The following is a 27,978-nucleotide window of genomic DNA, read 5'->3' as shown; positions in this document are numbered from 1 at the left end:
GTGGTTTTGCATTCATAGACTTATCCTGTGGTGACAAGGACGATCACTGACATATGGATTGCTGCCTCTGCAGCTGCAAAGCTGGGCTCTGTTCCTGGCTTTTCCCACCCGAGGAAGAAGAGGAAGCAGTGTTCTAGGGCTCCTGCACATGAGGGAGTCCCCACCCCATTCCAGGAGCTTTCTTTCCAGGAGCTTCTCCTCTCCCGACATTCTTGCTGTCTCTCTAACACGGCAAGTGGTCAGGAGGGCCAACCCCCATGCAGGCTCCCCACAATTCTGTCCCCAAATAGCTCTGTCCTAGGGGGAGCAATTCCCCTCCTCCAAAGCAGTGTCCATCTCACAAGCATCTACTGCCTTGTTACACTGGCACTCCTCAAGGTGGAAATTCACAGGTAAATCAAAGGCTGGGGAAGGTGGGTGAGGAGCGGGGCTGGAACTACTCCCAAGTAAGGGTAAGGAACAAGTTCCCACCAAGCCTCCACAATGATGGAGGGAAGGGTGTCTTGTCCCTTAAGATGTCTTAAGAACCAAGCTAGCAGCCCTCTCCTCTGATGTCTCGCCTGACCCTAGTGAACCACAGTGGGTTCAATGGCTGGAACTAATGCAGGAGAAGCTGAGGAGGGAGCTCTGCTCCTAACAGCCCTTCATTTACACCTTTGACACATACCAAGCAGCATGGAGGTGGCAAAGCAGAGAGGAAGTAGTGGGTGTAGGTCTATTTGCCAGCTGGCAAAACATGCAGTTCTCTGGCTGAAGGGGAAGTGTGTGCGCAGGGCAGGCGCTGGAGGCTAGGGCCCATTACTGAAAGGCTGGGTGATATTTTTAAACCGGATGCCTTATTCAAGGTTTCAAGATCAAGGGACCATCTTAGCTTCTATAGCCATTGCGCCCTCCCCCACATTTATGCTCCCAGTAACATTCCCATTTGGTACAAATGCCCCTCTTTAGTTTTCAGTAGTATTGACAGGCTCAGGACCCTTTCCTCAGCCTACTTTTTTACCACATCCATGAAGACTGGTGTCTGCTCTTCAATAGGTCCATTGGAGGAATGCAACAAGTGAAAAAATTGGAATGACAAGGTCAGTAACTAACACCACACTGTGTGTTCACAACTTAAATTGCTCTTTTTGTATAAGTATTCTGTTTTGCTCCTTGCTTGGCACTGTGTTGCTCTTTTGCTGGCTCACTTTATGATACCAGATTCCACTAATTATATTCATATTATGAAATAAACAAGTAGAGTCATATCCAATAATCATAAAAAAATCCAGAAAACAGTTTACTAAACTTTAGTAACCTCTTGCTCTTAGCAAATTTTATGCGGCTATATGCACAACCCCAGTTATCATTTAGGCTTTTCTCAAGTATATTGGATCTAATACATGAATCTAATATATGCTGCAGTACTAATTGTAGCACTACTTTACCTCTTCACTTCTGTATCTGCATTGTTGATGTTTGTAACTTTTTTGTCAGCCAAGAATTCAAAAGTAGAAATAAAGAGCATGATATGACTCTAGGGCTTAATATTCCCCCCTTAATATTCTTCAGTGTTTGACCATTTTGTAAGTTTTTTCAGCTTTTCATTACTCTCATTTTAAAATAGCAATCCTGAGAATCAGGTACAAAGCCTTGTCTAACACAGCTTGCTCTGAGGCTGCTCCATCCACTGACAATATTTCGCACTAGCAGATTCTCATGCATTTCCACACGTCTAGTTACAGTGTCTTTTTAATAGGAATATTTCACATTAATAATGCTCTCTTGATAATGAGCACAAATATACTCACTCCTTGTCTTACAGCTAAATCTTTCTTTTTTTGTCGGTTTGCTCTAGATCTAACCTTGTTTTCAGTACTGTTGCTACTTAGCACTAACATGGTGTTTTGTATTTTCAAAGTGCTGTACAAACATCAATTTTGAAAGCAGTTTCCTGTGTCAGATACTCTGCCTGAATGCCATTTTCATAACTCCCTATGGGCAGTTGGTGCATTTAACTAGAACAGAATGTGTTTCCAGGAAATGGAAAATATTGACCTCTATTTCTCTACTGTACTGAAAGAGTCCTCAGAGTAGCACAGTATCCCCAAGGCAGGCATAATGTGACATGGCATTTGGCAGTGAAACACAGATCTGTCAGTTTATAATTACCAAGATCTAGATATTGGCCTAGTATAATTGGAAAAAGTTACATAAGGCATTAAAAGAAATTCTAGGTTATTTGTTTTAATTGACAAGTTACAATTCTATATAAAAAGGCTACAAACTGCCTCTGCAACCTTAACTCAATGTAAGCCCAGTCTTTCCATGTATGGCTTTAAATAGGTTCTCCATGTATCAGTAGATCTGAGTAAGGTGGCCAAGAGACCAAAGAGGAAAAACTTTCACCTTTCAGAAAGTTACATGCTACTGAAAACAGGGTTTTTACCATGGATCTTATGTTATCAATCTTCCCACCTGGACATATTAGCATAATCAGAACACATTTAAAGGTATAAGCAAACAGGTAACATATCCAGTAAGCATTTTCTTAAATTCCTTTCATCAATGCTTTAGCACCAGTGCATTTTCATTGGTGTGAGCAATAAGTAGGGCTAATACAGACTAGCCACCAGCAGCTTTATACTACTGTGTCATCAGCATACGGGGTTAGATGACAGCAGTAAATGTCAACTGGCTGGCCTACCCTAGTGCTCCCACTGCTGGTCACAAGTGCTAGTGCAATGGAGGGAGAAGTTCAGAGAAACCTCAGCAGAGAAACAACCAAGGAGGGAGAGTTAAAGTGGAACTTTCAATCTTAAAAAATGCATTTCCCGACTTGAGTATTTGATTTATCTTAATGATCCTTAAAACTATGCCTTTTAAAAACAAAACGTACAGCATATGTCTGTTTGAGCTACCGTTAAATGAGAACTAAAGTTAAGTAGGAATTATAACTGGATTACCTCTTTTCACACAGTCAGAACTCTTGTCCAGGACCTCAGCATCTCCCCATTTTGATTATTTGAACCTCCTAATCTGTAACACTCACATTGTACCCCACCATATAAAACAGTCTTCATTGTCCTTAGCCAGGACCACATCACCCTTCTCTCTCTCTCACACACGATCAGTCACGCTATCAAGTTTAAACTTCTTGCTCTCACCTCCAAAGCCACTTCTCACTCACGCATTCCCCTCCCAACATGTCCCCAACCACAGGCCCTTCTCAGTTCTACCAATGATACTAAACTCATTTGCTGCTTGTCCTCTTTCCCCACAAATATTTTCTTCACACACTTCTCCTTGTGTATGGACACTGACCGTGGGCTGACCTGTACTACCCTCTCCCAGTTCAAATACCTTCGCCAGATCCACTTCTGCCATGACACCTACAATAAATCAGCCATTGTTTGAATTGCTAAATAGAAAAAAGTTGGGTGAGTTCATATCTATTTGTATTAATACGTAACAGGTCTGTGTGTATCTGCATGTGTGTACGTGTATACAGTGCGTAGCACAACAAGATTTCTAGGTGCTACTGTAATATAAATAACAAAATCCAAGAAACTCAGCTCAGATAACAAGACTCTCTCACCTTCCCATGCTGTCCTGCTCTTTCATAGCAGATTACTACAGCTTCCCACATTTCCAGCTTCTCAAAGATCTGGAGAGCTGAACTTGTGCACCCCAGCTCAAAGAGTAAGCTTGCAAGTTGGTGCTGAAAGTCAAAAATAATAGAAAAAAGTTAAATGCATGTTCATTATCATTTTTAAAAAAGATGTTACAGGCATTTCTGGCCTGAACAGGAAACACAAAAAATACAAGAAACATTTCTCATGAGATGTGTAGCCAAATTTTGAAGACTAATGGGGTTGGGATAAAGTTTGGATAACTTCTGGGTGATTAATCCCAATCAAACTTCTGAATTTTGCTCATCACTGACAAATCATCCTAATAAAAATTCCTTTGTATTGTTTCAAATATATTTAAAGTAAACTTGTCCACACAATGTAACAATCTCCATAAATAATTTTTATGTGAAAAAATTGGAAAAATTTAGAGCTCCTTCCAGAAGGCACATCAGTCCAGTTTGAGCAGCCATACAGATCTGACTTAAAGGTAAGACAAAGATTTGAGAGCAGAAGCATTGCAATACAATATTTATTTAATTTTTAAAAATAAGTAATTCCATTTTAAACTAACCTATTAAGCTGTGTTTTCTAGACTTTGAAGTTTTTTGTTTTTTTTTAAAAAGAGATTAATATAGCAATATCCCCTTCAGTTTTAAAGAAATTATAAACTTGCTTACCATATATAAAATATGCAATTTTATTTGTAGAAATATATAGAAATTTACTAAGTAAGGCCCCAATCCTGCAATGAGATAATGGAGGCAACCCCCCTAAGCTCATTCGGAGATCAAATTGATTTAATGGAGCTCTATGCAAGTGCAAGCATCCACATGTGAGCATCTCACTACAGAATTGGGATCTATAGCCTCTGCAATTTGATATGTATTCATACATGTTATCACTACCATACAACACCATCTTATTACAGCAATAGTACCCAGAAGTCACCTACTACAGGACAGGCTCAATAAGGAAAATAACAAAACACCACTGGCCATTACGTTCAGCCCCCCAGCTAAACTTTCCAGCACATCAACAATCTACAACCCATCCTGGAAAACGATCCCCCACTCTCACAGGCCTTGGGAGGCACGTCAATCCTCGCTTACAGACAGCCCCCCCCCCCCCCCCCCCCACCTGAAGCAAATACTCACCAGCAACTACAAACCACGCCACAGAAACACTAACCCAGGAACCAATCCCCGTTGCCTTCTCTATCCCCATATCTACTCTAGCGACATCATCATAGGACCCAACCACACCATCAGGGGCTCATTCACCTGCACATCTACTAATGTGATATATGCCATCATGTGCCAGCAATGCCCCTCTGCCATGTACATTGGCCAAACCAGACAGCCTCTACGTAAGAGGATAAATGGACACACATCAGACATCAGGAATGGTAACATACAAAAGCCAGTAGGAGAACACTTCAATCTCCCTGGACATTCAACAACAGATTTAAAAGTAGCCATTATTCAACAAAAACACTTCAAAAACACACTTCAAAGAGAAACTGCCGATCTACAATTCATTTGCAAACTTAACACCATCAATTTGGGCTTGAATAGGGACTGGGAGCGGCTGGCTCACTACCAAAACAATTTTCCCTCTCTTGGTATTGACACCACCTCATCAATTATTGGGAGTGGACCACATCCACCCTGACTGAATTGGCCTTCAACACTGGTTCTCCACTTGTAATGTAACTCCCCTCTCTTCATGTGCCAATATATATTTATGCCTGTACCTGTAATTTTCACTCCATGCATCTGAAGTGGGTTTTTTACCCAGAAAAGCTTATGCCCAAATAAAGCTGTTAGTCTTTAAAGTGCCACTGGACTCCTCGTTGTTTTTGTGGATACAGACTAACAAGGCTACCCCTCTGATACTGCGTTAAATATACCACCAGATAAGACTACGCACAGTCTGACATCTTTCAAATAGCATGACCTTCCACTTAAAATTAAAATGTAGCTGGAAAAAAATGCCCTCTTCATCCTACAAAAAAAGAAGGTGCATGACTAGAAAATAAGAGTGCTTCAGCTTTGGTATTCCTCTTGTGGGATGAGGTATCAGATTCCACAGGGGAAAAGAGGGAATTCTTAAGAAAATCCATCACATAGTGGAGGAGGGGAAGTGGGCACTAAAGGGACTGATGGGGGAGTGGGCCTGGATCAAAGTGAAAGGCCAACATCTAGGAGGCAGAACCTTATTGAGGTATAGGAGGACTTCCGGCTTATGTGGAAAATGGAAACAAACAGGGTTATCTCACCCACTGACCCAGAGTACTCTGGCCATGACCCACTTCCTATAAGACTTGGTCTACCTCATTAATGGGTAGATGGAGAGACAGGAAGCAGACCCCTAAGAATGGCAACCCTTTTCATTTATGGTATTTTGGTAACTGTAGAACACACTAACTCTATTTGCTCCATTTTCTTTTGAAGAATTCTTATTCTGTTTTCCATTAAAGCAAAAAAGGAGAAGACCATGCAGAAAAGCTGTTTTGCAAGCAAACACCTCTAAGCAAGCAGTCAATTCTGTGTAAGATAGAAATGTATATAAAAAAGCTGCACATGTTCTAGAATTTGATTTCTTTTTTTCTTTCTTTCTTTCTTAAATCTACATATTCCTATATTGTTAGGTTCATCCAATTTTTTCAACAAGTTTTCCAATTTATACATGGTAACATGCAGCAGACAGTGGGTTTCCACTGCAGCTTCTAGGACATGGTGCTTCACAAAATAGCACACAATATCAAAAATAATTTGAACATGTTTCAGAGTGGTAGCCATGTTAGTCTATATCAGTAAAAACAACGAGCAGTCCTTGTAGCACCTTAGAGACTAACAAATTTATTTGGGCATAAGGTTTAGTGGGCTAGAACCCACTTCATTAGATGCATGGAGTGGAAAATACAGTAGCAGGTATATATATTATATATAAAATTATATATATACACACACACACACACAGAGAGTACATGAAAAGATGGGAGTTGCCTTACCAAGTGGGGGGGGGGGGGGGTCAGTCTAACGAGACAATTCAATTAACAGTAGAATACTAAGGGAGGAAAAATCACTTTTGTAGTGGTAATGATGGTGGCCCATTTCAAAATGTTGACAAGAAGGTGTGAGTAACTGTAGGGGGAAATTAGTATGGTAAAATCAGTTTTTGTAATGACCCATCCACTCCCAGTCTTTATTCAGGCCTAATTTGATGGTGTTCAGTTTGCAAATTAATTCCAGTTCTGCAGTTTCACATTGGAGTCTGTTTTTGAAGGTTTTTTGTTGAAGAATTACCACTTTTAAGTCTGTTATTGAGTGACCAGGGAGGCTGAAGTGTTCTCCTACTGGTTTTTGAATGTTATAATTCCTGATGTCAGATTTGTGTCCATTTATTCTTTTGCGTAGAGACTGTCTGGTTTGGCCAATGTACACGGCAAAGGGGCACTGCTGGCACATATCACACTGGTATCACATCTGAACATGGTATCTAGAGTAAATGTCATACTGGTAGTTTGTACCTCTATGGCCCAGTGTGGAGGCACCTGACAACTGTAGAAAATCTTCATTCGTTCAGATACCAATGGTTTCTTGTCTTCAAACTGATCTACAAGTGCCTACAAGTACAAAGCATATTCATTTATTATTTATTTACATTTATTTAAGTATAAAAAGGTGCCTGAGACTGTAGGTGCCCTTAATATAAGCTACAAGACAGCAGCTATAACAGTATTAGGTATTCAAGTGTAACTTATCAGATGCTATAATGAGATAAAAATAGACATTTTTATCAGAGAGATGGGCTACACTTACATACAAGACAATTAATCAAATTTAAACCCTCCATTATATACTAAAACATACATAAAATCAAACTTCCAAGAGCATACAAACCTAATAAAAAACAACAGAACCTTACATTGCATAAAGCAAGAACAAGAAAGAATCAAATTTCTAATTCCCACCCAAACAATTTAGCAATTTAAAAAACCCAAACAATAAAAACCCTACCATTATACATATGTTGAGTAAATGGTGCTATGCAAGAATATTTGACAAAAGATGACAGGAGTTAAGGTGACTTCAGCGTATATATTTCAGTGCTTTGTTAACTTTTTCTTAGAGAGAGAGAGAGAGAGAGAGAGAGAGAGAACACTGAATTACCTTAAGTCTGAAGTTTGTGGGGAAAAAAAAACACACCCAAGTAAAGCCCACTGTTCTCCAAGTCGTACTTTCATAACCACACCTCTAACACAGAATACACTGCTCTCATTGGGAAGACAATTCGATTCATGTTTCTCTTCAGAAATAAATGTGAATTTATGAAAAATAAATTTCTGTTCTTGCCTCCCATCTATCTCCGTAAATTAGTTTTGCACAGTAAACCTGTCTCAAGTCAACATCTAGAAATTCAACAGAGCTAGCAGGATGATAAGAAAAAAAGTGTGAATTATTTACAACTAGAAAGTAGATTTGGAATTTTAAAAAAAGAATCTCCTTCAGATGGATGTACCAAAAATCCACATATTTAAAATGGAAGTGCATGTAAGGCCAGAGATAGGTTACTTGCTTTTACATAATTAATCTGACCATCAAATCTCATATTGAACTCAGCCACTGAAAGCAGAACCCTAAAAGGGGCCCTCTTGCCACTATGTACGCACAGCTCAGCACAGAGACAAATTAGAGACATGTCTGGTCCTTTTCTCCCTGAATTCTTGTCCACTAAGGCAGAAAATACAAAGACTCCAAAAAAGTGGAGAATTAGGTTGTGATCTCTGGAGGCAATACATTTTGAAAACTCTAGTTACTGATTTACTAACCTAGCTCAAGAATTTCAAAAATAGGTGCCTAATGTTAGCAATGTCAGTGATATGATTTTAAAATTATTGAGCAACTTGGAAATATCAGTGACTTCCAGCGGTGCTGAAACAAATTTTACAGGGGGGTGCTGAGAGCCACTGAACCAAACTGTAAACCCTGTATATAATGGAAACCACTTCAAGCCAGGGGTGCAGCAGCACCCTCGGCACTCCTAGTTCCCGCACCTATGGTGACTTTAGTGGATGCGGATGGGTGCTCTGCACTTTTGAAAATCAAGCCAGTGATTTAGGAGCCTGACTGTGGATTACAAGCCTAACTTTAAACACCTATTTTTTAAAATCTTGGCCTTTGTTTAAATTCTCTCCCATGAAATTGTTTCTATGGCGCCCTAGTCTCAGAGATTAACCAGAATCTAACCTCAGGTGCCTGGCTGAGGTGTATTTACGGCATCTTCCATCAAACCAGAAAGAAACAGACTAGTAATGTCAAATTCTTATGCATAGTTCTATATAGTCCAAGGAGGGATTCAAACCATTTTTTAATGCGCCATGCAAAACAAGAAGATTTAGATAAAGAGAATAATTGGCCACAGTCTATAGTTGCAAAGTGTATTCTGACATGACTGAGAAGAGTAGGCTACATTTTTTTATACACATTCCATTAAAGCAGAAGATAACAGTAAAACTGTCCAGTTCATTAGGTGCGTGTTATTTATTTTACAAGAGCAGGAATCGGAATTCCTGTTTGGTGGGAAATTCTGTGATTTTTCAGGTTTGGTTTTGTTCCGAATTGAAAAAAAAAAAAATTTTTTTTTCAAAATGTTCTGGAAAAGATTAGTTTTGGGTCAAGTGCTCCATTTCACTAAAATCTAAATGTTTTGTTCCGATTTAGACTTTTTTGTTTTATATATTATAATTTATAATATAATTTCAAAATTTATTTTATGTTAAGTCAATTTGAAACAAAAACATGGAAGCATTCCTTTTCAACCATAGCAAAATGCTTTATTTATTTTTAAAATGTAATTTTATTGAAATTGATATGGATTCCTGCAGAAAGCTTTAATTTTGAAGCAATGGCATTTTCTGGAAGCAAAAGGATTGATCAGAAAATGCCCAGGTAACTCCATCTTCTACACTGGACGCTTGGAAACAGCTTAATGTAAATAAAATGCTGCATTAGAATATGGCTATTTATAAATAAAAAAGGACTCCCTGCCCCCATTCAACAGAAATTAATGACTGTACTCTGTCTGCAGTTCCAAACTACTACACATGAAAGTATCTGAAGATTAAAAGCTCCCTAGATATGAAAAAATGCAACAGACCACAGCAGCTCTTATAATTCATAGATTTAAGTGCTCCCAAGTATGTTTTAAGAGCAGGGAGCTGTTATGGTTGAGTATGCCAATGATCTGTGGATAACAGATCATTGGGATTGTATTGAACTATTTTTCTAACTGATGCTTGAAAATTTAAAATGTGGCTAGTGTGTAGGGAGGGAGAATCCTACCCTTACTCCATAGCTGAAAATCAACCACACAACTATAAATCCATAAAACTTACAAAGTCAACAAAACTAAATGAGCAACTCTCTCACACACACACACACAACCTGCCGATCCCCCCCCCCTCCAAAAAAAACCCTCCCCACTTAATCACTCCCTTCGGGAAAAGCCTGTGTAAACAGAAAGGTTTTGCAACATACCCAAATGTTGAAGTCCCTCTTGACAATTTGTCTTGCTGACTAACATCAAACTGGACAGCTAATAGGGAATCTGGGTACAGTGAGCCAGTTTCTATTCCATACTCCTGGGGGAATTCTATGCCACTGCACAAGCACAGAATTTATGTCCCCTGCAGAAAAATGACTTTGTGATGAGGAAGCAAAGGGAAGCCACAAGAGTGGTCATGTGACCTCTGAACCAGATCCTTTTCATCATTACTACCACCTAGCCATTTATTCACCATTTTGTAGTTCTGCATTTGATTTTTTCTTCCTAAGTGTAGTACTTTGCACTTGTCTTTACTGAATTTTATCTTGTTGGTTGCAGACCAATTCTTTAATTTGTCAAGGTCTTTTTAAATTCTAATGTCCTCCAAAGTGTTTGCAAGCCCTCCCACCTTGGTTTATGAACCATTCAATCAGGTGTTCTTAACAAGAGCCACTTGATTATTCAAACAGAACACTTCAATAACTACATTAAGGCTGCAAAGGGCACTGCCACCTCATCTCTAGAATTTGGTGTCATCATCCTCTGAAAATATGATCTAGTCGCAGCTTCCTTAGCTTCACCCAGATGGAAACAACAGGACAGTCTCCTTCAGCAAGATTCCAAATGAGAACAGAAACAGTTCATTCATGCAAAATCTTAATTCTGCCCCTTTGAGCATTTGTTTTATGACTTAATTTCACTTTAACATAATGTTTTTCAAATAATGTGAAACATACTATTTTTTCCCTTTAAATTAGTTGTAAACTGCAGCTGTGCATTTAAGTTCTTTTAACTGTTTTTGCATTTAAGTTATTTTTTTCATACGTAGATCATTTAAAATTGGCCAAACCAATCCCCAAATTTGCCACCAAAAATCACTTTTAGTTAGGTCTCAATGCTTGGAAACAAAGTCTGGAAAGAAACCTCTATAAAAAGTCAGTAGTTTAATGTTCCTCTTAAAACAATGTGAACAAAAAAACATGAGTGGCTTAATATGAATACTTGCATATTCTACATATGTTTCTAATAAATTATTCTATTTCATAGTAGACCTTACCTCCAAACAATGGTGAAAGACTCTGATCTCTTTCATATGTTAACGTACTGGTCAGGCAAATCCTGTGTCACAACTATGGCTCTGAGTGAACACCTTTAAGCACAAGTAGTCTTTCAAGTCAGTGGAATTATAAGTTTAAAGTTATGTATATGTTTAAATTTGAGCATGTGTCAGCAGAGAACACAGTACATTCTCCCCATCATTCCTTTCTCTCAGTCCATACCTGGTTTTTGCACTCAGCCAGTATAGTGTCTTTCTGGGCATATTAGGCAGGCGGAAGTGCTGCGGCATATTTCACTGCAACATTTCTGCCGCCTCTGTTGTCAATGCTGATAGAGTATCAGTGATATGAAAGGACTGTTAAGCACTACCAGAGGAAGTACCAGCAGGACTGAGAGAAAGCTTAGGACAAGGACATTTATGAGGTGGGCTGAAGAAGGTCAAACCCAAGAGAGGTAGTCAGCCCTTTCTCTTCTCTCTGGACTTACAAGAATGATAATATGGGCTTCTTAAGGCCAGCCTTAGGTAAATGTGATATTGCTCTAGGGGTTAGCCAGCTTATCTAGCTCTACAAAGGCTTAGCATCACCCTAAACAGAATCTGGGATATTTCCCCATCTCTGTTTATATGTAGGGTGATTCCAACATTTGCAAATTCAATGCCTCGAAGTTTCCACTGATATCTCCTTTAAGACCCTGGGCAAAGAATCATTGTATCAAGGGCTGTATCTATATTTTGGACAGGAAGGAGAAACTAGATGGTAATCCGTAGTACAGATCTGACTGATCTTATACCAGATACCATTTATTGCTTTGCACTGCAACCTTTTTCCCAAGTCAGGCATTACAATAAAGAGATATGCTGAAAAAATTATGTCAAAAACTTGGGCTAAAGGCACAACAGCTGCATTCTTTGAGAGACTGAGTTCATCCTCAAAGACACAAACACAATGACATGGCCAAATCAATCTTTTTTAAAAATAATTTTTAAGTACCGTGCTTCATTGTTTAACATGTATCCCATTTGAATAAAGTCATGTCTCCTTATGATCCTCTTCACCTGTTACTGTGTTTACACTGTCCAGAAGGGAACATTCAGAAGGAACCATCTTGCAATTTTTCTATTACTATATGGTTTAAGTCTAACTAATCTTATGTACCTGCAGTTCATTTAACTAACTCATGGTATGTTTATGAAGAATACATCAAAATATCAATGCATTCTTTATGTAAGCTATTACAAGAAAAAGCCTCATCTCAACTTGATTTCATAAAATTAAGATTCTGCACTGATAAATGCTTGTGAGATTGCAAAATAGCTTTTATAATTTAAAAATACACACATTAGAAAACCCTAGGAATTTGATTAAAAAAAGACAACTCCATTCAACAAGCAATTAAAAAAGAAAACAAAGGATATCAGTGAAAAGTGTCTAAGACATGGTTATCAGTCACAAATAATTATTCATTTCCTGATTCTCTCTCTTTGTACGTAGAGATTTTGTTGTTAACAGTACCCTATTCCTTTACAGAGGTAAAAATCTAGAAAAATGAATGAAATGTTCCATCTTCCAGTACTTCAATTAGACTTTTGACCTACCACACGCACTGAAATTGGAGGACGGCTTCATGTTACCAATATTATTACTTTTTTCTGAAGAGCCCACAAAGAGGAGAAAACATTTACATCTACTCTTTTATCTAACTAGTCAATCTGAGTACAAGCTTCCTAACCACAGACATTCAATTAAACTAAGCTTTAACAATAACAGTTGCTTTTTGTGATGACAAGTGTCAGAAGATGGTGGGAATGTATTTGACAAAAAAAAAAATGCTCTTTTGTATCTGCATTTTTACTCTCCTCAATCAATTACAAATTATAAAACATCTTTTGTTAATTTGACTTGGGGAAGTCTCAGTGGGGGCAGAACAGGACAAACAAGTTCAGTCTCTCTAGTCCCGCATTTGATTAAACTGTTTCAGAATAGTCAGATTCTTACTATTTTTCCTCTTTCTTCATTCTTTCCCAAACATAACTGCCCTAACACACATGAAAACCTGAGTGATATCTAGTTAACTTTCGTTGAGAAACTACTTGGCAGAAAACACTCTTCCAATGGCTGAGTCTGACCTAGGAAACACAATATATGATAATGTAATGGCACCCTTCCAGCTTGAAAAATGGTTGTGTAAGCACCAAAACTGTTTAATTATTGTGTCGTGCTACAGCATCATGAGTGACTGAAGAGTCCAATTCTTGAGTTCAAGTGCTTGCCATATAGTTAATACAGGTGTAAAGAACAAGGCCATAAGATGAAGCCAGCACACTATTAGCACGTGAGGCCTGCTCTGCTTTCCTCTTTGCTTTCTTCATTTTTTCCCCTCTCTCAACCACCTCTCCTCTGTCTCTGGATCCCTGGTGCAGAGCAGCCCTCCAGCATAGACTGTTAGCTGCATCTTCCCAGCTAGCGGTGTCAATGTTGACAGATTTGAGGCCTTGTCTACGCTGATGATATAAGTCGATTTAAGTTATGCTAGTTAAGTTACGTGAGTTACGTAACTTAAGTTGACATAACTTACTTTGACTTAGCACGGTGTCTACATTGCGCTGTGTCAACGGGAGAAACTCTGTAAACTTAGCTTCCGCCTGTCGTTGAGGTGGAGTACTGAAGTCGATGGGGAGCGACCTCCCATTGACTTATCGTGCCTTCACCAGACCTGCTAAATCGACGCCACTACAGCAATCGCAGAGGTGCCAATTTAGCACCACACTGAAGACAAGCCCTGACTTCCTGTTGCAAACGTTCTTGAATGAGAGTTTTTTTTATCTGTAAAATAAATGTACATACACACACACACACACGAAAAATGGATTCAGGATGAGGTGGAGAGTCCTACTGTAGAATCATTTATTGCACACTTCTATTTCTAGGCAACTTAAATGGTTGTACAACTCTGCATCTGGGAAAGCGGGGAAGCATTACATTAAAATGTGTATAATGTCCACAAACATTTCCATTCTTTATGCTTTCCAGTAACATTTAAAAATTTTAAGTAATATTTTAGGCATGGCAAGCCATCTTGCTCACAGATTCTGTAGGAAAATATGACATATCCCTGAGCCTTATCACAAATAACACAATACTTACATTTACAGTATTCAGGTAGTTATAATATTATGCATTAAGGGATTAGATCAGTGGTTCTCAAACTGTGGGTCAGGACCCCAAAGTGGGTCGCAACTCTGTTTTAATGGGGTCACTGGGGCTAGCGTTAGACTTCCTGGGTGCCAAAGCTGAAGCCCGAGCCCCACCACCCAGGCCCAGGGCCAAAGCCAAAGCCCAGGGTCGCAGGGCTCAGGTTATAGGCCCCCTGCCTGAAGCTGAATCCCTTGGGCTTTGGCTTTGCTCCCACCAGGGGTGGTGGGGCTGGGCTTTGGCTTTGCCCCTTCCCACCCCGCCTGGGGCACTGGAGCTCAGGACAGCTCAGGCTTCGGTTCCCCCTCCTAGGGTCGTGTAGTAATTTTTGTTGTTAGAAGGGGGTCATGGTGCAATGAACTTTGAGAACCTCTGGACTAGATGTGACGTTACTGACGTGAACTGGGACCGTATAGATCATTGTTGCAACCAAGGTCATATAGTTGCACCAAATCTTGTACAATGGCGGTCAGAAAGGTGTCTATGGAAAGGTTATGATCTGCTGGTTATAATTCGCTATCCATATGCATGTATCAATTTTATAATTGAAGTTATGAATATTGGCTATGTACTTGTATCTCAATGTGTTTGATTCTAAGTGACATTAGTGAAGCATTTGGTCAGCTTCTTGAGAAAGGAATTTGCAGATTAAGTGCCCAATCAGGAAACACTTAACTGACAATGGACCTTGGGAGACTCCAATCCACATGAGAAGTCTTTCTGAGAAAGTTCAAACTAGCATGTGAGCAAAGGCTGCCGCCTGCAAACTGAGTCACGCATGGACATGTGACTTGCCCAGGTGACTACAAACTCCATCTTGATGTGATTTTGCACAGGAGAACAAAGGGGTTTTCACCACCAAGAGAAAGAAAATAAATGGCCCTGGAAACCCCTCCATTTAGTCTTCAATCCTGCTTCTTACCTCTGGAGGAACCTTGCTACACTGAAGCTCTGAACAAAGGACTGAATGACCCATCCAAACTGTGGATTTACTCCAGAGACTTAATTTGAGCCTGCAGTTTATTCCATCACTGCTACAAGCTTGAACAAAGAACTTTGCCATTACTGTATTTAATTGATTCTATTTTACCAATTCTAGCTCCCATCTATATTTCTTTCTTTTATGAATAAACCTTTAGATTTTAGATTCTAACGGATTGGCAACAGCGTGATTTGTAGGTAATATCTGACTTGTATATTGACCTGCGTCTGGGGCTTGGTCCTTTGGGATTGGGAGAAACTTTTTTTCTTTTACTAGGGTATTAGTTTTCATAACCATTCGTCCCGATAACGAGTGGCACTGATGGTGACACTGGGAAACAGGAGTGTCTAAGGGAATTGCTTGTATGACTTATGGATAGCCAGTGGGGTGAAACTGAAGTCCTCTCTGTTTGGCTGGTTTGGAGCGGCTTAATAATAAAGGAAACCCAGCCTTGGGCTGTAACTACCCTGCTCTAAGCAGTTTGTCCTGAATTGATACTCTCAGTTTTCTCCCGCCAGAGGCAGCATTGTTACACTAGATAACTGTAAAAGAAAGTGAAAACAATGAAGAGAGCCAGTGATCATCCAGCTCTCCATGAAGCAATACAAACTGCTCAACAGACCAATTTGGGATCCTCTGAAGTAAATAACTATTTTGATTTCATAACTGTCATTGGATTGGAAAGACAAGGAAAAAATAAAACAATGAAATAAGTTGAGTTAGCCCGGCATTTGAGTCCTTATTCACAAGTTACATCCAGCCCCCTCTGCTCTTGGGTTCGGACTCCAGAGCAGCTGCTTCCAACTGACAAGTCTGTTAAATGCGCATTCCAGACATTAGAGGTGCAGCAAGCACACCCACACTCCTTTAGCTTCACACCCACACTCCCCTCCCCTGTTATTTATAAATTATATAGATTTTGTTTTTTGGAATGTTGGAGATTTTGTTTTTGTTGGAGGGCCTTTTGGGAAGAGCATTTACAACTTACTCCTCCAGTATCTCATTTACAGATACATTTCCAGCAGTAGTATTTTCATTTTTAGATTCAGTTTCTATACTTGTATTGTGATCAAGCCATTAAAAGGAAAATCATTTTCCCCTCAGTAATTACATGTACATTAGTGTACATTCCATTCCTTTTCTATTTTCTGGACCTTTATCTACAAACAAATGACCCTTATTTTTCTTCATTATTTCTCCATTAACAAGGTTTGTCACTGATTCTAATACCTTTATTACAACATTCCCCACTTCATTCCACCCCAGTAATTTTGAACCAATACCCTTTGGGTCTAGGCATAAAAATCTGGGAGGTTTATATCATACTATTCTTCTAATTTTATTGCTAACTCTGGCCTAATCAAATCAAATTCTTAACTGACATTTAAGAAATAAATCTGCTCAAGATTTCCATGTAGTTATCTGTGGTGCTGACCTACATAATAAAAAAAAATGTATCTAATATAATGGTCTAAGACAGGGATTGGCAACCTTTGGCACGCGGCATGCCAGGGAAAGCCCCCGGTAGGTTGGGACGGTTTGTTTACCTGCAGCGTCCACAAGTTCGGCCGATTGCAGCTCCCACTGTCTGTGGTTCGCCGTCCTAGGGCAATGGGGGCTGCGGGAAGGGTGGCCAGCACTTCCCTTGGCCCGCGCCGCTTCCTGCAGCCCCCATTGGCCTGGAGACACAAAGGGGTCCCGGGGGGGGGAGCCAGGAAGGAGGGGGGGGTGGATGGGGCATTGAGGGGCAGGGGTTCCATGGGGGTCAGGGAGAAGGGGTGGTTGGATGGGGCAGGGGTCCCCGGGGGGTGGGGGGCGCAGTCAGGAATGAGAGGAGGGGTTGGATGGGGCAGCAGGGGGCAGTCGGGGCGGAAGGTCCGGGGGCAGTCAGGGGACAGGAAGGGATGGATGGAGCAGGAGCCCCAGGGGGACCATCAGGGGACAGGGAACAGTGGGGGTTGGATAGGACAGGAGTCCGGGGGGGGAGGCGGGCAGTCAAGGGGCAAGAAGCAGGGGGCATCAGATAGGCCTCCCCTAACCGGCCCTTCATACAATTTCAGAAACCTGATGTGGCCCTCAGGCCAAAAAGTTTGCCCTCCCCTGAAACAGATGCATGGGAAATACCTGCTGACCATGGACATGAACCAAGTTTAAATTTGTAAAGACGGCAGACTATTTTAAAAAATGCTCCACAGAAAAGTTCTATAGAATTATAGGTAAACACACCTCACAATTGAAATGTTTTCTGGATTTTGTTGGCTAATAGGTTTTGCATTCACAAACCACTACAAAATAACCATTTCAATGTCACAGAAAGAAGATAAGTTAAGGAAACAGACTCTGGTTTCAACCTTCCAAAGGCTTAATGTAAAAAAGTTTGAAAAATGCCAGCTCTCTTTCAAAGTTGGCTGTCTAAATGCTTGCAAGAGAATGTGTATGAGGATTGGAGGCAGTAACAATGGACGACCTACCTGAGTTTGCCTCATCGCTCGTTCTACTCGACGAGTGCTTCCTTTCTCAAGCTTTGTCCGGAGAAGTAAGGCTGAAGTATGAATGGCCCAGAATTTAGGTTGTGAAAGTAAACACTAAGGGAGGGATGGGGGGGGGGAAAAAAAAAAAGGTTAAAATTATTTATTTTAAAAGTGGTTAAAAAAATGAGATTTGATGGTAATTTTCAACATCTCTCACTTGTTCAAGCAGGTCTGCCCAAACTGTGACCTATTCTGCAATTCAAATTTTCTGTCACAGTATCTTATTGGTAAATTCAAGACATTATATGTATGCACATTTGCTGATCTATTAAATAACAATGGACCAAAAATGACTGGACCAAATATTTTATTGCTATGCCATTTCATCTGAATAAAGTTCATCTGGTGGGGGTGTGTGTGTGTGTGTGTGTGTGTGTGTGTGTGTGTGAGCGAGCATGAGCGCACCCACACAAAGAATAAAACTTGGGACTAGTGAATCAACAAGGAAGCAAGACGGAACAAGTGGTGAAAAACACATGGAAAGTGATTACAAGAAGGAGGGCTTCTTATTTATTTCCCTAAATAGTGGCTCTGACAAGCAAAAAAAGTAGTTATTTGGTGTTACAGTATAAACAAAGTTGTGCTCAGCAGAATTTATCAGAGTTGTTGGTAACCTAGTGAATTTTACTTGTTTTGTTCTACGCGAGAATCCAGTTTCTTGCTGTGTGGAGTTTTCTACCTGTTAGCTGAAAATATCATTCTTCCCTGGGCTGTTTTGTTTAGCGACATGGGAGATGAATCTAAGCAGGAGATTTTATATATGCCACCTTCAATGGTGAGGTATTGTCCACTTTCTTTCACTGAGGATTATGCTACATGTACTGAGAACACTGTGGTCAGTCATTACTGAGCTAGAAACTTGACTCTCATGGCTGTAGGCTAGTGAGGAGTTTTTAGTCCATCCTACTTCTCTCCATAATGAAGCTGAGTGACAGCTGCCCTTAAAGAAACAGTGTGAGGTCACTACTCAGAAAGCCCTCTCTTGATGCCAACAACTTCACCAGTTATCATCCAATCTCTAACCTACAATTTTTCGGGGAGGTCATTAAGAAAGTGGTAGCCAGAGTGGCCTCAACACACTTGATTCCATATAGACAGCTTTAGTCTTTTCCAGTCTGGTGTCAGATGGTGGTATGCTACCATTATCTGTTTGCGCATTTTATTTTTACTTAATGAAAAAAAGTTTTAACTAGTTGGTGATACATGTCAATATAAATTTCTCAGTGAAAGGTATTTCAGCTAAATCCAAGGTTCCCAAATGTGGGAATATAAACACAAACCCCACAACCCAAAATGATTAAGCAACTGAACATTCCTAAGTACACTTTCAGGCACTAGAATTTGGACAAGGGCAACACTCTTCATTTCACAGTGTGCAACAGTAATTTGTAGACAAAACAATAAACAGACATCAATATATCTTCTTCAGAGGCACAAAACTACATCTCTCCCTGTCAGTCAACTATTAATACTCTAGAAGCAGCAATAGTTATGACTTCACCTAGGCCTAGACTGAGACTTTATGGGCTTGTCTTCACTACCGGGGTAAGTCGACTTAAGTTACACTACTCCTGATACGTGAATAACGTAGCTGGAGTCAATGTAGCTTAGGTTGACTTACCCCAGCATCTTCACTGCGCTACGTTGACGGGAGATGCTCTCTGGTTGACTTACCTTACTCTTCTTGGGAATCTGGAGTATCGAGTCGACCGGAGAGAACTCTGCCATCAATTTAGCGGGTCTTCACTAGACCTGCTAAATCAACACCCGCTGGTAGTGTCGATCTCTCTGGTAGTGAAGACAAGCCTGTGTGTCACCCTGAGTAAGATAAAGATGAATAGCTATGCTGTCCCAGAAACAGTACAGGGAAGTAGTTGTTAGTCGTAATTCCTTCCCTGGCTCTCCCACAGCTCCCAACAATCTGACAGCCTTTGTCCAGCAGCAGATTAACTTCACTCATGCTCAGTTGTGCTGGTTGGTTTACGAGAGGCAGAACCAAGGCTGCCCCGTCCTCCCTTGTATTGTGGTGGGGAGTAGCAGCCCTTTGAAGCCTGCTCCTCTCTCTCCACCAACCAGCAATCTGGGTATCCCATTTTGCAGTGGGTGGGGAGTACTCAGCCCCTTTTTTTCTCCCTCTGCACTGGCATGTGGAGCAAGTCCCTTGTGTACTGTTAGCTATGAAACTGACATGCCTTAACCTCCTCAGGCCAATAAGCCATTGGCTTGGGAGAACTTTTGACTTAATAACAATCCTGGGTTATTTCAAAGTTAAACAAACAAAACATCAGTACACTCTTTAATACTATTGCAACACAGACATGGTAAATTCTCCTGTGATTTTCTTAATTAAAATACATTGTGCACAAAGCAACCTTTTGTAATATACTGTAACTACAGTGAACAATTGGAAAACAGGTGTTAGTTACTTTCACTTTGGCTTATTTGAACTCTGTTAGCACTCAGCTCAGTCTCATGCCAAAACCTACAAATGCTCACAGTTTCTCATTTTCACTGCCTAATCACGATGTTCAAAAAAGAACAATGAAATGAAAAAAATAAATCATTTAAAGATACTACTGTTTACACTTGGGGTTTTAAAGAATAGCTTCGGAATGTGTATTCGTAAGTATTGGGCAGTCCTCACATTCCCACTGAGTATGTACTCCGAATATACCATAAAATAAATTATTCTAATTATTCTGGGCAGTCTTAAGGCTTTATAGTTCCACCTGTGGCTAAAACTAGACATTAATACACTTCACTATATTTTAAAATAATATACCTTGAAACACTAAAAAAAATCAAACTTGGAAAAAACATACATAACATATTTTCCTGTACTGTCCTACTTACTGTAAATTAAGAAAACTGCTTAATAAAACAATTTCAGAAAAAAATCTGCTCATTGAAAAAGAATCTTCACAAGAAGTCTTCATTATGTTCATTTTAGAAATTAAAATACGCTGGAGGGTAGGGATAGGATACAGAGGGACCTAGACAAATTAGAGGATTGGACCAAAAGAAATCTGATGAGGTTCAACAAGGGCAAGTGCAGAGTCCTGCACTTAGGACAGAAGAATCCCATGCACCGCTACAGACTAGGGACCAAATGGCTCGGCAGCAGTTCTGCAGAAAAAGACCAAGGGGTTACAGTGGACGAGAAGCTGGATATGAGTCAACAGTGTGCCCTTGTTACCAAGAAGGCCAATGGCATTTTGGGGTGTATAAGTAGGAGCACTGCCAGCAGATCGAGGGACGTGATCGTTCCCCTCTATTCGACATTGGTGAGGCTTCATCTGGAGTACTGTGTCCAGTTTTGGGCCCCACACTACAAGAAGGATGTGGAAAAATTGGAAAGAGTACAGCGGAGGGCAACAAAAATGATTAGGAGACTGGAACACATGACTTATGAGGAGAGGCTGAGAGAACTGGGATTGTTTAGTCTGCGGAAGAGAAGAACGAGGGGGGATTTGATAGCTGCTTTCAACTACCTGAAAGGGGGTTCCAAAGAGGATGGATCTAGACTGTTCTCAGTGACAGCAGATGACAGAACAAGGAGTAATGGTCTCAAGTTGCAGTGGGGGAGGTTTAGGTTGGATAATAAGAAAAACTTTTTCACTAGGAGGGTGGTGAAGCACTGGAATGAGATACCTAGGGAAATGGTGGAATCTCCTTCCTTAGAAGTTTTTAAAGTCAGGCTTGACAAAGCCCTGGCTGGGATGATTTAGTTGGGGATTGGTCCTGCTTTGAGCAGGGGGTTGGACTAGATGACCTCCTGAGGTCCCTTCCAACCCTGATATTCTATGATTCTAAACAGAGAAAAGGAAAAAAAATAAGGGGATCAGCGGTTGGAAGGAGAGAAAAAATGGAAAGACCAACAAAGCTATGTAACTTTTTGTACATTTTAAAATGAGAAAAATCACTGCTTCAGTTCTCCGCAGCAAAGAGAACTCTTCTCCAACCAACAAGGGATCTTGATAATTTTTTTCTTCCATACTTATAAAATGAAAAATGGAAATACTAATACAGCAGATAAATAGATTTTCAGCAACAGACAACGTGGCACTTTGGTTTAGATGACACAGTATAAATAATGGAGAAGACGATTTCCAATCAGAAATAGTACAGCAATTACTATTTGGGAGTAGGGAGACATTGTGACAAATAATGAAGCAGCAGCTTTGGGGAATGGGGGCATGCTAATGCAAATAATCTTCAACAAGGCTAGCATACTTTGTATCAACCCCATTAAAGAGTTCTAGGACTCCCAGCTTGCCCCAAATAAATAACAAGCCCTCCTGGACATGCAAGAGACCCTCAGCCTCCCAGGAGCTCTTCTCTACATGGAGTGCTCTGGCTTCTTAACACCATTCCACTAAATGAACAGCAACAGTTCCAGCAACCCTGCTCCTCCCTCTCCTCCTTTCTACAGAGATGAAGCATCTGTGCCATTCTACTATCTTGCTCCTCTCCTCCTACAGAAGAATCAGGAATGGCCTGAAGCAATTTTACCACTCAGGGTGGAAAAAGATTAATTGCTGCTCCAGCATCCGGGCAAAACAAACAAAAAACAATGCCTAACCTCCACTCGCCAAAAAACCCTGAGTGTCACGGAGGTATAGTGTTATCTGGAAGTTGGTGCCCAAGGCAACTGCCTTCCTCACTGCCCCTAGAATCGTCCCCAAGAATAGTGGTGTCTAGGATATTTTGTGCTTTCCTCCTCATCCCTTTTACAAGAACAGGACATTTGGATTCTAAAGTAACTGGGGAGCTTGAGGCTGTTAAGCTACTTTTTTCTCTTGTGACCTCAAGTGAAAGAGCCACTTGTTCCCTGTTCCCACTCGGCTACTTGCCCAGGCAAAATTTTTACTCTGAAAGGGTTTCTAAAGCTCTGCCATGTTAAATCACCAGACATCAAGCACTTTTAAAAAAAAATAAGCCTCACACACAAATGAACTAGAACACTAGCCCCACGAGTGACTAATTATGAAACTAGAAAAGGAGTACTTGTGGCACCCTAGAGACTAACCAATTTATTTGAGCATAAGCTTTCGTGAGCTACAGCTCACTTCATCGGATGCATACTCACGAAAGCTTATGCTCAAATAAATTGGTTAGTCTCTAAGGTGCCACAAGTACTCCTTTTCTTTTTGCGAATACAGACTAATACGGCTGTTACTCTGAAACCTGTAATTATGAAACTGTTTCACTAATTCATCCAGGTAATTTATACTGGAACACTATATCAATACAAACAAAAGCAAAAAGTGAAAGCTTTTGTAAATTATTTCACTTGTGGCAGAGAGGTATTTTCATGCTTGTAAAAAGAAATCAAGTCACACCATGACCTCTCTTTACAAGGCAAGCATTGTGTAAAAAAAACAAAAAAACAAAAAAAAAAACCCTTGCAGGTTAACAAGACCTGTGAGGGAGTATATGGCTGGGCTCAAGTGAACAAAATTCTTTGGTTTTTTTTTCGGCTGGGTAGCACACACACCTGTTACTTCACTTTTGGTCTCACTTTTTACATCTACTGTACAGTTAATTTATTTTTAAGTGTCTGGGAAAGGGTCTTTCTACATTTTAGAAACAAGGAAAAAACAACTTGGAATATGATCCTGAGAACCAGAAGGAGAAAATGAAATTAGGGAAAATCTGATCTAGTCTTAAAAGCACACTTCCAGAGAAGTGTAGACCCCAAATTTAAATCTGTTAAAAGTTTTTATGAAACTTGATCATAAGTGTTTCCTTTAGAAGAAGCTTGGTCGCATTTAAATATTCCCACGCAGTATTTGTAACCCAAAAACTGACGTACTGATGTTGAAAGCAAAATGAACTAGAAACAGACACGAAAGATTAATTTCTTTTCATACAATGGAATGAATGAAGGCTAAAGGGAAACAACCAGCATTAATTGTGAAAAGTTCATTTAAAGACCCTTTCAGGATTAATGTAAAGTATTAGTAACAATGTATCTTGTTAAAAAGGGGGGCCCAATCCTGCAATCAATTATGCACAAGTTGATCCAGTGAGCTCAATGGAACTAGCTCACATGCATTTTCACTCAAGCATATCTTTGCAAGATCTGGGCCTTGCTCCATAAACTGACACAGCATCCCTCTAAGACACCAAAGGCCTCTAAAAATCCATTGCATGAGAAGTTAAGAGTTTAAACTTAAAAGTTAAAACAGGAGAGATTTACACCTGCTTTAAACACATACTTAGAAACACACACAGAAACATGATCACATCTGCTAAATTTTACAACCCCGTCACCCTTATGCCCACCATGACAACTAACACTATACTTTCACTTACTCATGATTAAACCCACAGACCACTCATATCCCACCTCACTGCTGACAATTGACATGGCAAGACCACCCCTGTGCACTGCTACTGACACAGCCGATAGAACTGAGTGCTGAAGTGAAGCATACTGGATCTCTCAATGCACACATGCACTTGTTTCCTTTGATCATGCATACAGATGGATGTAGGGGAAGGGACACAGCCTCCCTCCCCAGTCTCTTAATATCACAATCGCAGCTCTGCTGAGCTGTTCCAACTAATCCCTCCGCCATTCAATACAGCTACACCTAACAGTGAATGCACCTGGAGTGAATGCAGAGAATTCCCAGTGGTTATTGACTGCCAGTAGGGAGGGGAGGCAGATTTAAGGTTTGAACCTTAACTCTATTTCCTGGTTCAGAGTTTTGCTGAATTCAACATTCTGGAAGGGCACGAGGTACTACCAGACAACCTTAACTCTCCATTAACAAAGTTTTTCCGTCAGTGAATACACCATACTTCACATTATGTTTAAACATGGCTAATAGTAAGTGTTAAAATGCAAAATATAGAACATTTGTCATTGTGACAACCACAACAGTGAGAGACCCAAACTACTACAAAAACAGTTTCAAATGCAAAATCCATCTGGGTGGTGGAATGAGAAGGGTTTAAGGTATACATCAGGGAGTCTTAGAGAAAGGTTTAATTGTAACCGCAAGTTTGGTTCTGACAGCAGATTCCTGTCTTATCCTGGTCCATAAGACAGCAAGACAGTTTATATTAACATTTTTTGTTCAGCTATTTTGTATGTGAACTTGTAAATCTCTTTTTGGCAAACAGAGGTTATTTACTGAGTTTGGTTCAAAATACAACATAAATAAATGCCTATCTAGGCTGTAGATGTCCTTCCTATTAAAATATATAGGAAAAAGAAAATCAAAACAGCACATCTCTCCACAGATAATCACCAGTCAACATAAACATTGTAATTCAAAAACTAACACCACTCATATTCCACTTGCGTTTTGAAGGATGTGCTCTTTTACTTATTATCAAGTTTCTATCACATCACTATCGTTCAACAAGCTTTCGTTGGGCTGAAGGTACTAAGAACGTCTAAAATAAACCATACAACTATATTGTATATAACTATTACCAAAGATATTTTTAAATAGAACACCCTTAAGTTACACTGACTGTATTTACTATTTTTGTTGGGTTTATAAAGAATCTTTTTTGCCATTCCAGTTTATAGCACCGCTCTATTTAAGTGCAGAAAATAGTTTAAATAGAGATTTAAATACAATCAAAATATTTTGTTGCTTAGCGACTAAAATTTTTGAGGAAAATAATACATTAGTTACAAGCACATCTGGCAGTTCACAAGAAATCTATTCATTTTTAGCTATACTTACATCAATAGCTTAATTTTACATAATTATCCCAGTACGTATCTTCAGTATTCTCATGGGTGATCTTATTTTTATTAAAAAGAAAAGGAGTACTTGTGGCACTTTAGAGACTAACAAATTTATTTGAGCATAAGCTTTTGTGAGCTACAGCTCACTATTAAATTATTCTAGCTGTTGGAAAGATTTAATAGTGTATGCATTTAGTGTCATGGAATTTGGATGTGGATTAACCAATTGTTTGTCTTAGAGCTTCAATTCTCACTCTTTCCCAGGAAAGTCAGAGTTTAAACTTAACAAATCCAAGCATGTTAAGGTATGAAAATGCACAATTTGAGCACCTATACAACCTTAACTCTGCCCTGTATTACTTTGCAACAATTATAGGGTTATGACTAAGTCACTTTAATGTTTGTAGTGCTCCCAGACTAAATGAAACTGAATTAAAAGATACTTGACACTTTTTTTATCCATTCTCTCATGATGTTATACATTTTAAAATAACTAACTCCTAAACTAATTAAGAGATTTACTTGTAAATTCTCAGTTAATTAATTTGACACTTAAAGAGTAAGCGTTGTGACTCTGGGGAGGATATGCTGTACTTTTTATATATAATTTACAAGTATAGAATTTCTTTTTATATAACCACTCAAAACAATGTAAAACTTGGCAGGCTACAAATCAAAGCATGAAGGGGCATATAAATGTTTAGCATATCTGGCATACAAATACCTTGCAACTACGGCTACAACAGAGCCATGCAAACACCTGTTCTCATTTTCAGGTGACATTATAAACAAGAAGTGGGCAGCATTATCTCCTGCAAATGTAAACAAATGTGTGTGTCTGAGCGATTGACTGAACAAGAAGTAGGACTGAGTGGACTTGTAGGCTCTAAAGTTTTACATTGTTTTATTTTTGAATGCAGTTATTTTTTGTACATAATTCTACATTTGTGAGTTCAACTTTCGTGATAAAGAGATTGTACTACAGTACACTGGCATGACATATAGTATTTCCAAATAATTATTTGGGAATTTACACCACTCAATGTGGTACCTTGAGCACTTTCTATTAATTTCTCATCTTCACAAGTACTGCACAAGAGATGTAGTTAATACTTCATTTAATGTATCATTATCAGAATGATACATACCAATATGAAAAAAACTGAGAATCTCTAAAGATTTGCTGTCTTGAACAGAAATAAGCTGATTACTTACAGGAATAAGGTCACTTTGTGTGTAAAACAATCTGAGTAGAAGTTGTAAACATCAATATTCATCAATCGCATCTTATTTGCTATAAAACCTTCATATCTTCTATAGTTGTGAAGATTTTTCCAGTAGAATTTCATTGCATGTTATTCTAGATACACTATTACAAATTCTAATCCTATTTGGCATAGCTGACTTTCAACATTTAAGAGTGTTATCTCCTTCAAGAGATATAGCATATAGGCAGTGTAAATCCGCTCATATATTGAAAATGTAAATGCCCCACAAATATAGCTGTTATAAGCATTATGTTTCTAGTAAGGATAATTTAAAAGGACATAAGCACAGTCTTTAGACAGAGAGAAGCAGTCTCTAGGCAGAAATGAAATTTGATGACTTGAAGAGATTCTCTCTCAGAGGTTTATAATCCATTTAAGAAAGACTAGTCACTGAAGGGTTTTTGCTTTATCTTCTCTAGGACTCTCACAATTTTCAGACTATTTGGACCTCATTTTCGATCACATCCACTTTATGCATAAAGTTCTGATTTTCATTGATCCCTTTGAGAACACGGCCTTGTACTCGGGCAAATGGCTTCTCTAATGTGAGATGTCCATCTCAGAAGAAATTACCTCCAACGTTCTACGGATGCAGTCAAGTCTCTTCTTGCATGCTATTATGCCGTTCCTTTACTTCCTAGATTTACTGTTCAGCTAGCTGGTGATAGAAAGTTCTGTGATGTAGCCCACTGCCACTTCTCGTCTACTGAAAGATAACTACATATATGCTCCTTAATACTGAGTGCCAAGTACATCGGGTCCAGTTCAAAAAGATTAATCCCTAACACTACAGCATTTTTAAACTGAGCCTTGTAGCACCCATAATGTACCGTGGGTTGTGTTGTGTTAATATATTTATTTCTTCAGTACATTACAGTACAGTTGATACAGTTAGTACATTAGCTTTCCACATTAAAAAAAAACAGGTTCTGAATCTTCATTTAGGGAACAAGCGAAAATCTTTTAGTGGTCGTTAGCCTCATCTCCTGCTGGCTCCACATCTCAAAGACAGAAGAATTGCTCAACAGGGAGCAAACTGAAACATAAAGCGTTCTGCAGACACTTTG

At 39.5% G+C, this 27,978-nt stretch overlaps 1 protein-coding gene across 4 annotated transcripts in view; it reads right to left on the bottom strand.

The window, feature by feature from the left end:
* Positions 1–27,978, bottom strand: part of TTC27 (tetratricopeptide repeat domain 27) — a 190,974-nt gene that overhangs the window by 59,065 nt on the left and 103,931 nt on the right. For 2 of the 4 annotated variants that reach the window (XM_037895448.2, XM_037895447.2), the window contains exons 10-12: positions 17,870–17,983; positions 7,147–7,242; positions 3,578–3,700 (exon numbers count right to left, since the gene is read on the bottom strand). In XM_037895448.2, the coding sequence (XP_037751376.1) occupies positions 3,578–3,700; positions 7,147–7,242; positions 17,870–17,983 (333 nt within the window). The remainder of the gene's footprint in view (positions 1–3,577; positions 3,701–7,146; positions 7,243–17,869; positions 17,984–27,978) is intronic. The other 2 variants (XM_037895449.2, XM_043543428.1) reach the window with 1 other exon arrangement.

Source organism: Chelonia mydas, chromosome 3, assembly GCF_015237465.2.
Source record: "Chelonia mydas isolate rCheMyd1 chromosome 3, rCheMyd1.pri.v2, whole genome shotgun sequence".
NCBI lineage: Eukaryota > Metazoa > Chordata > Testudines > Cheloniidae > Chelonia > Chelonia mydas.
Note: the sequence above shows the minus strand (reverse complement) of the source record. Positions and strands in the feature narration are given on the sequence as shown.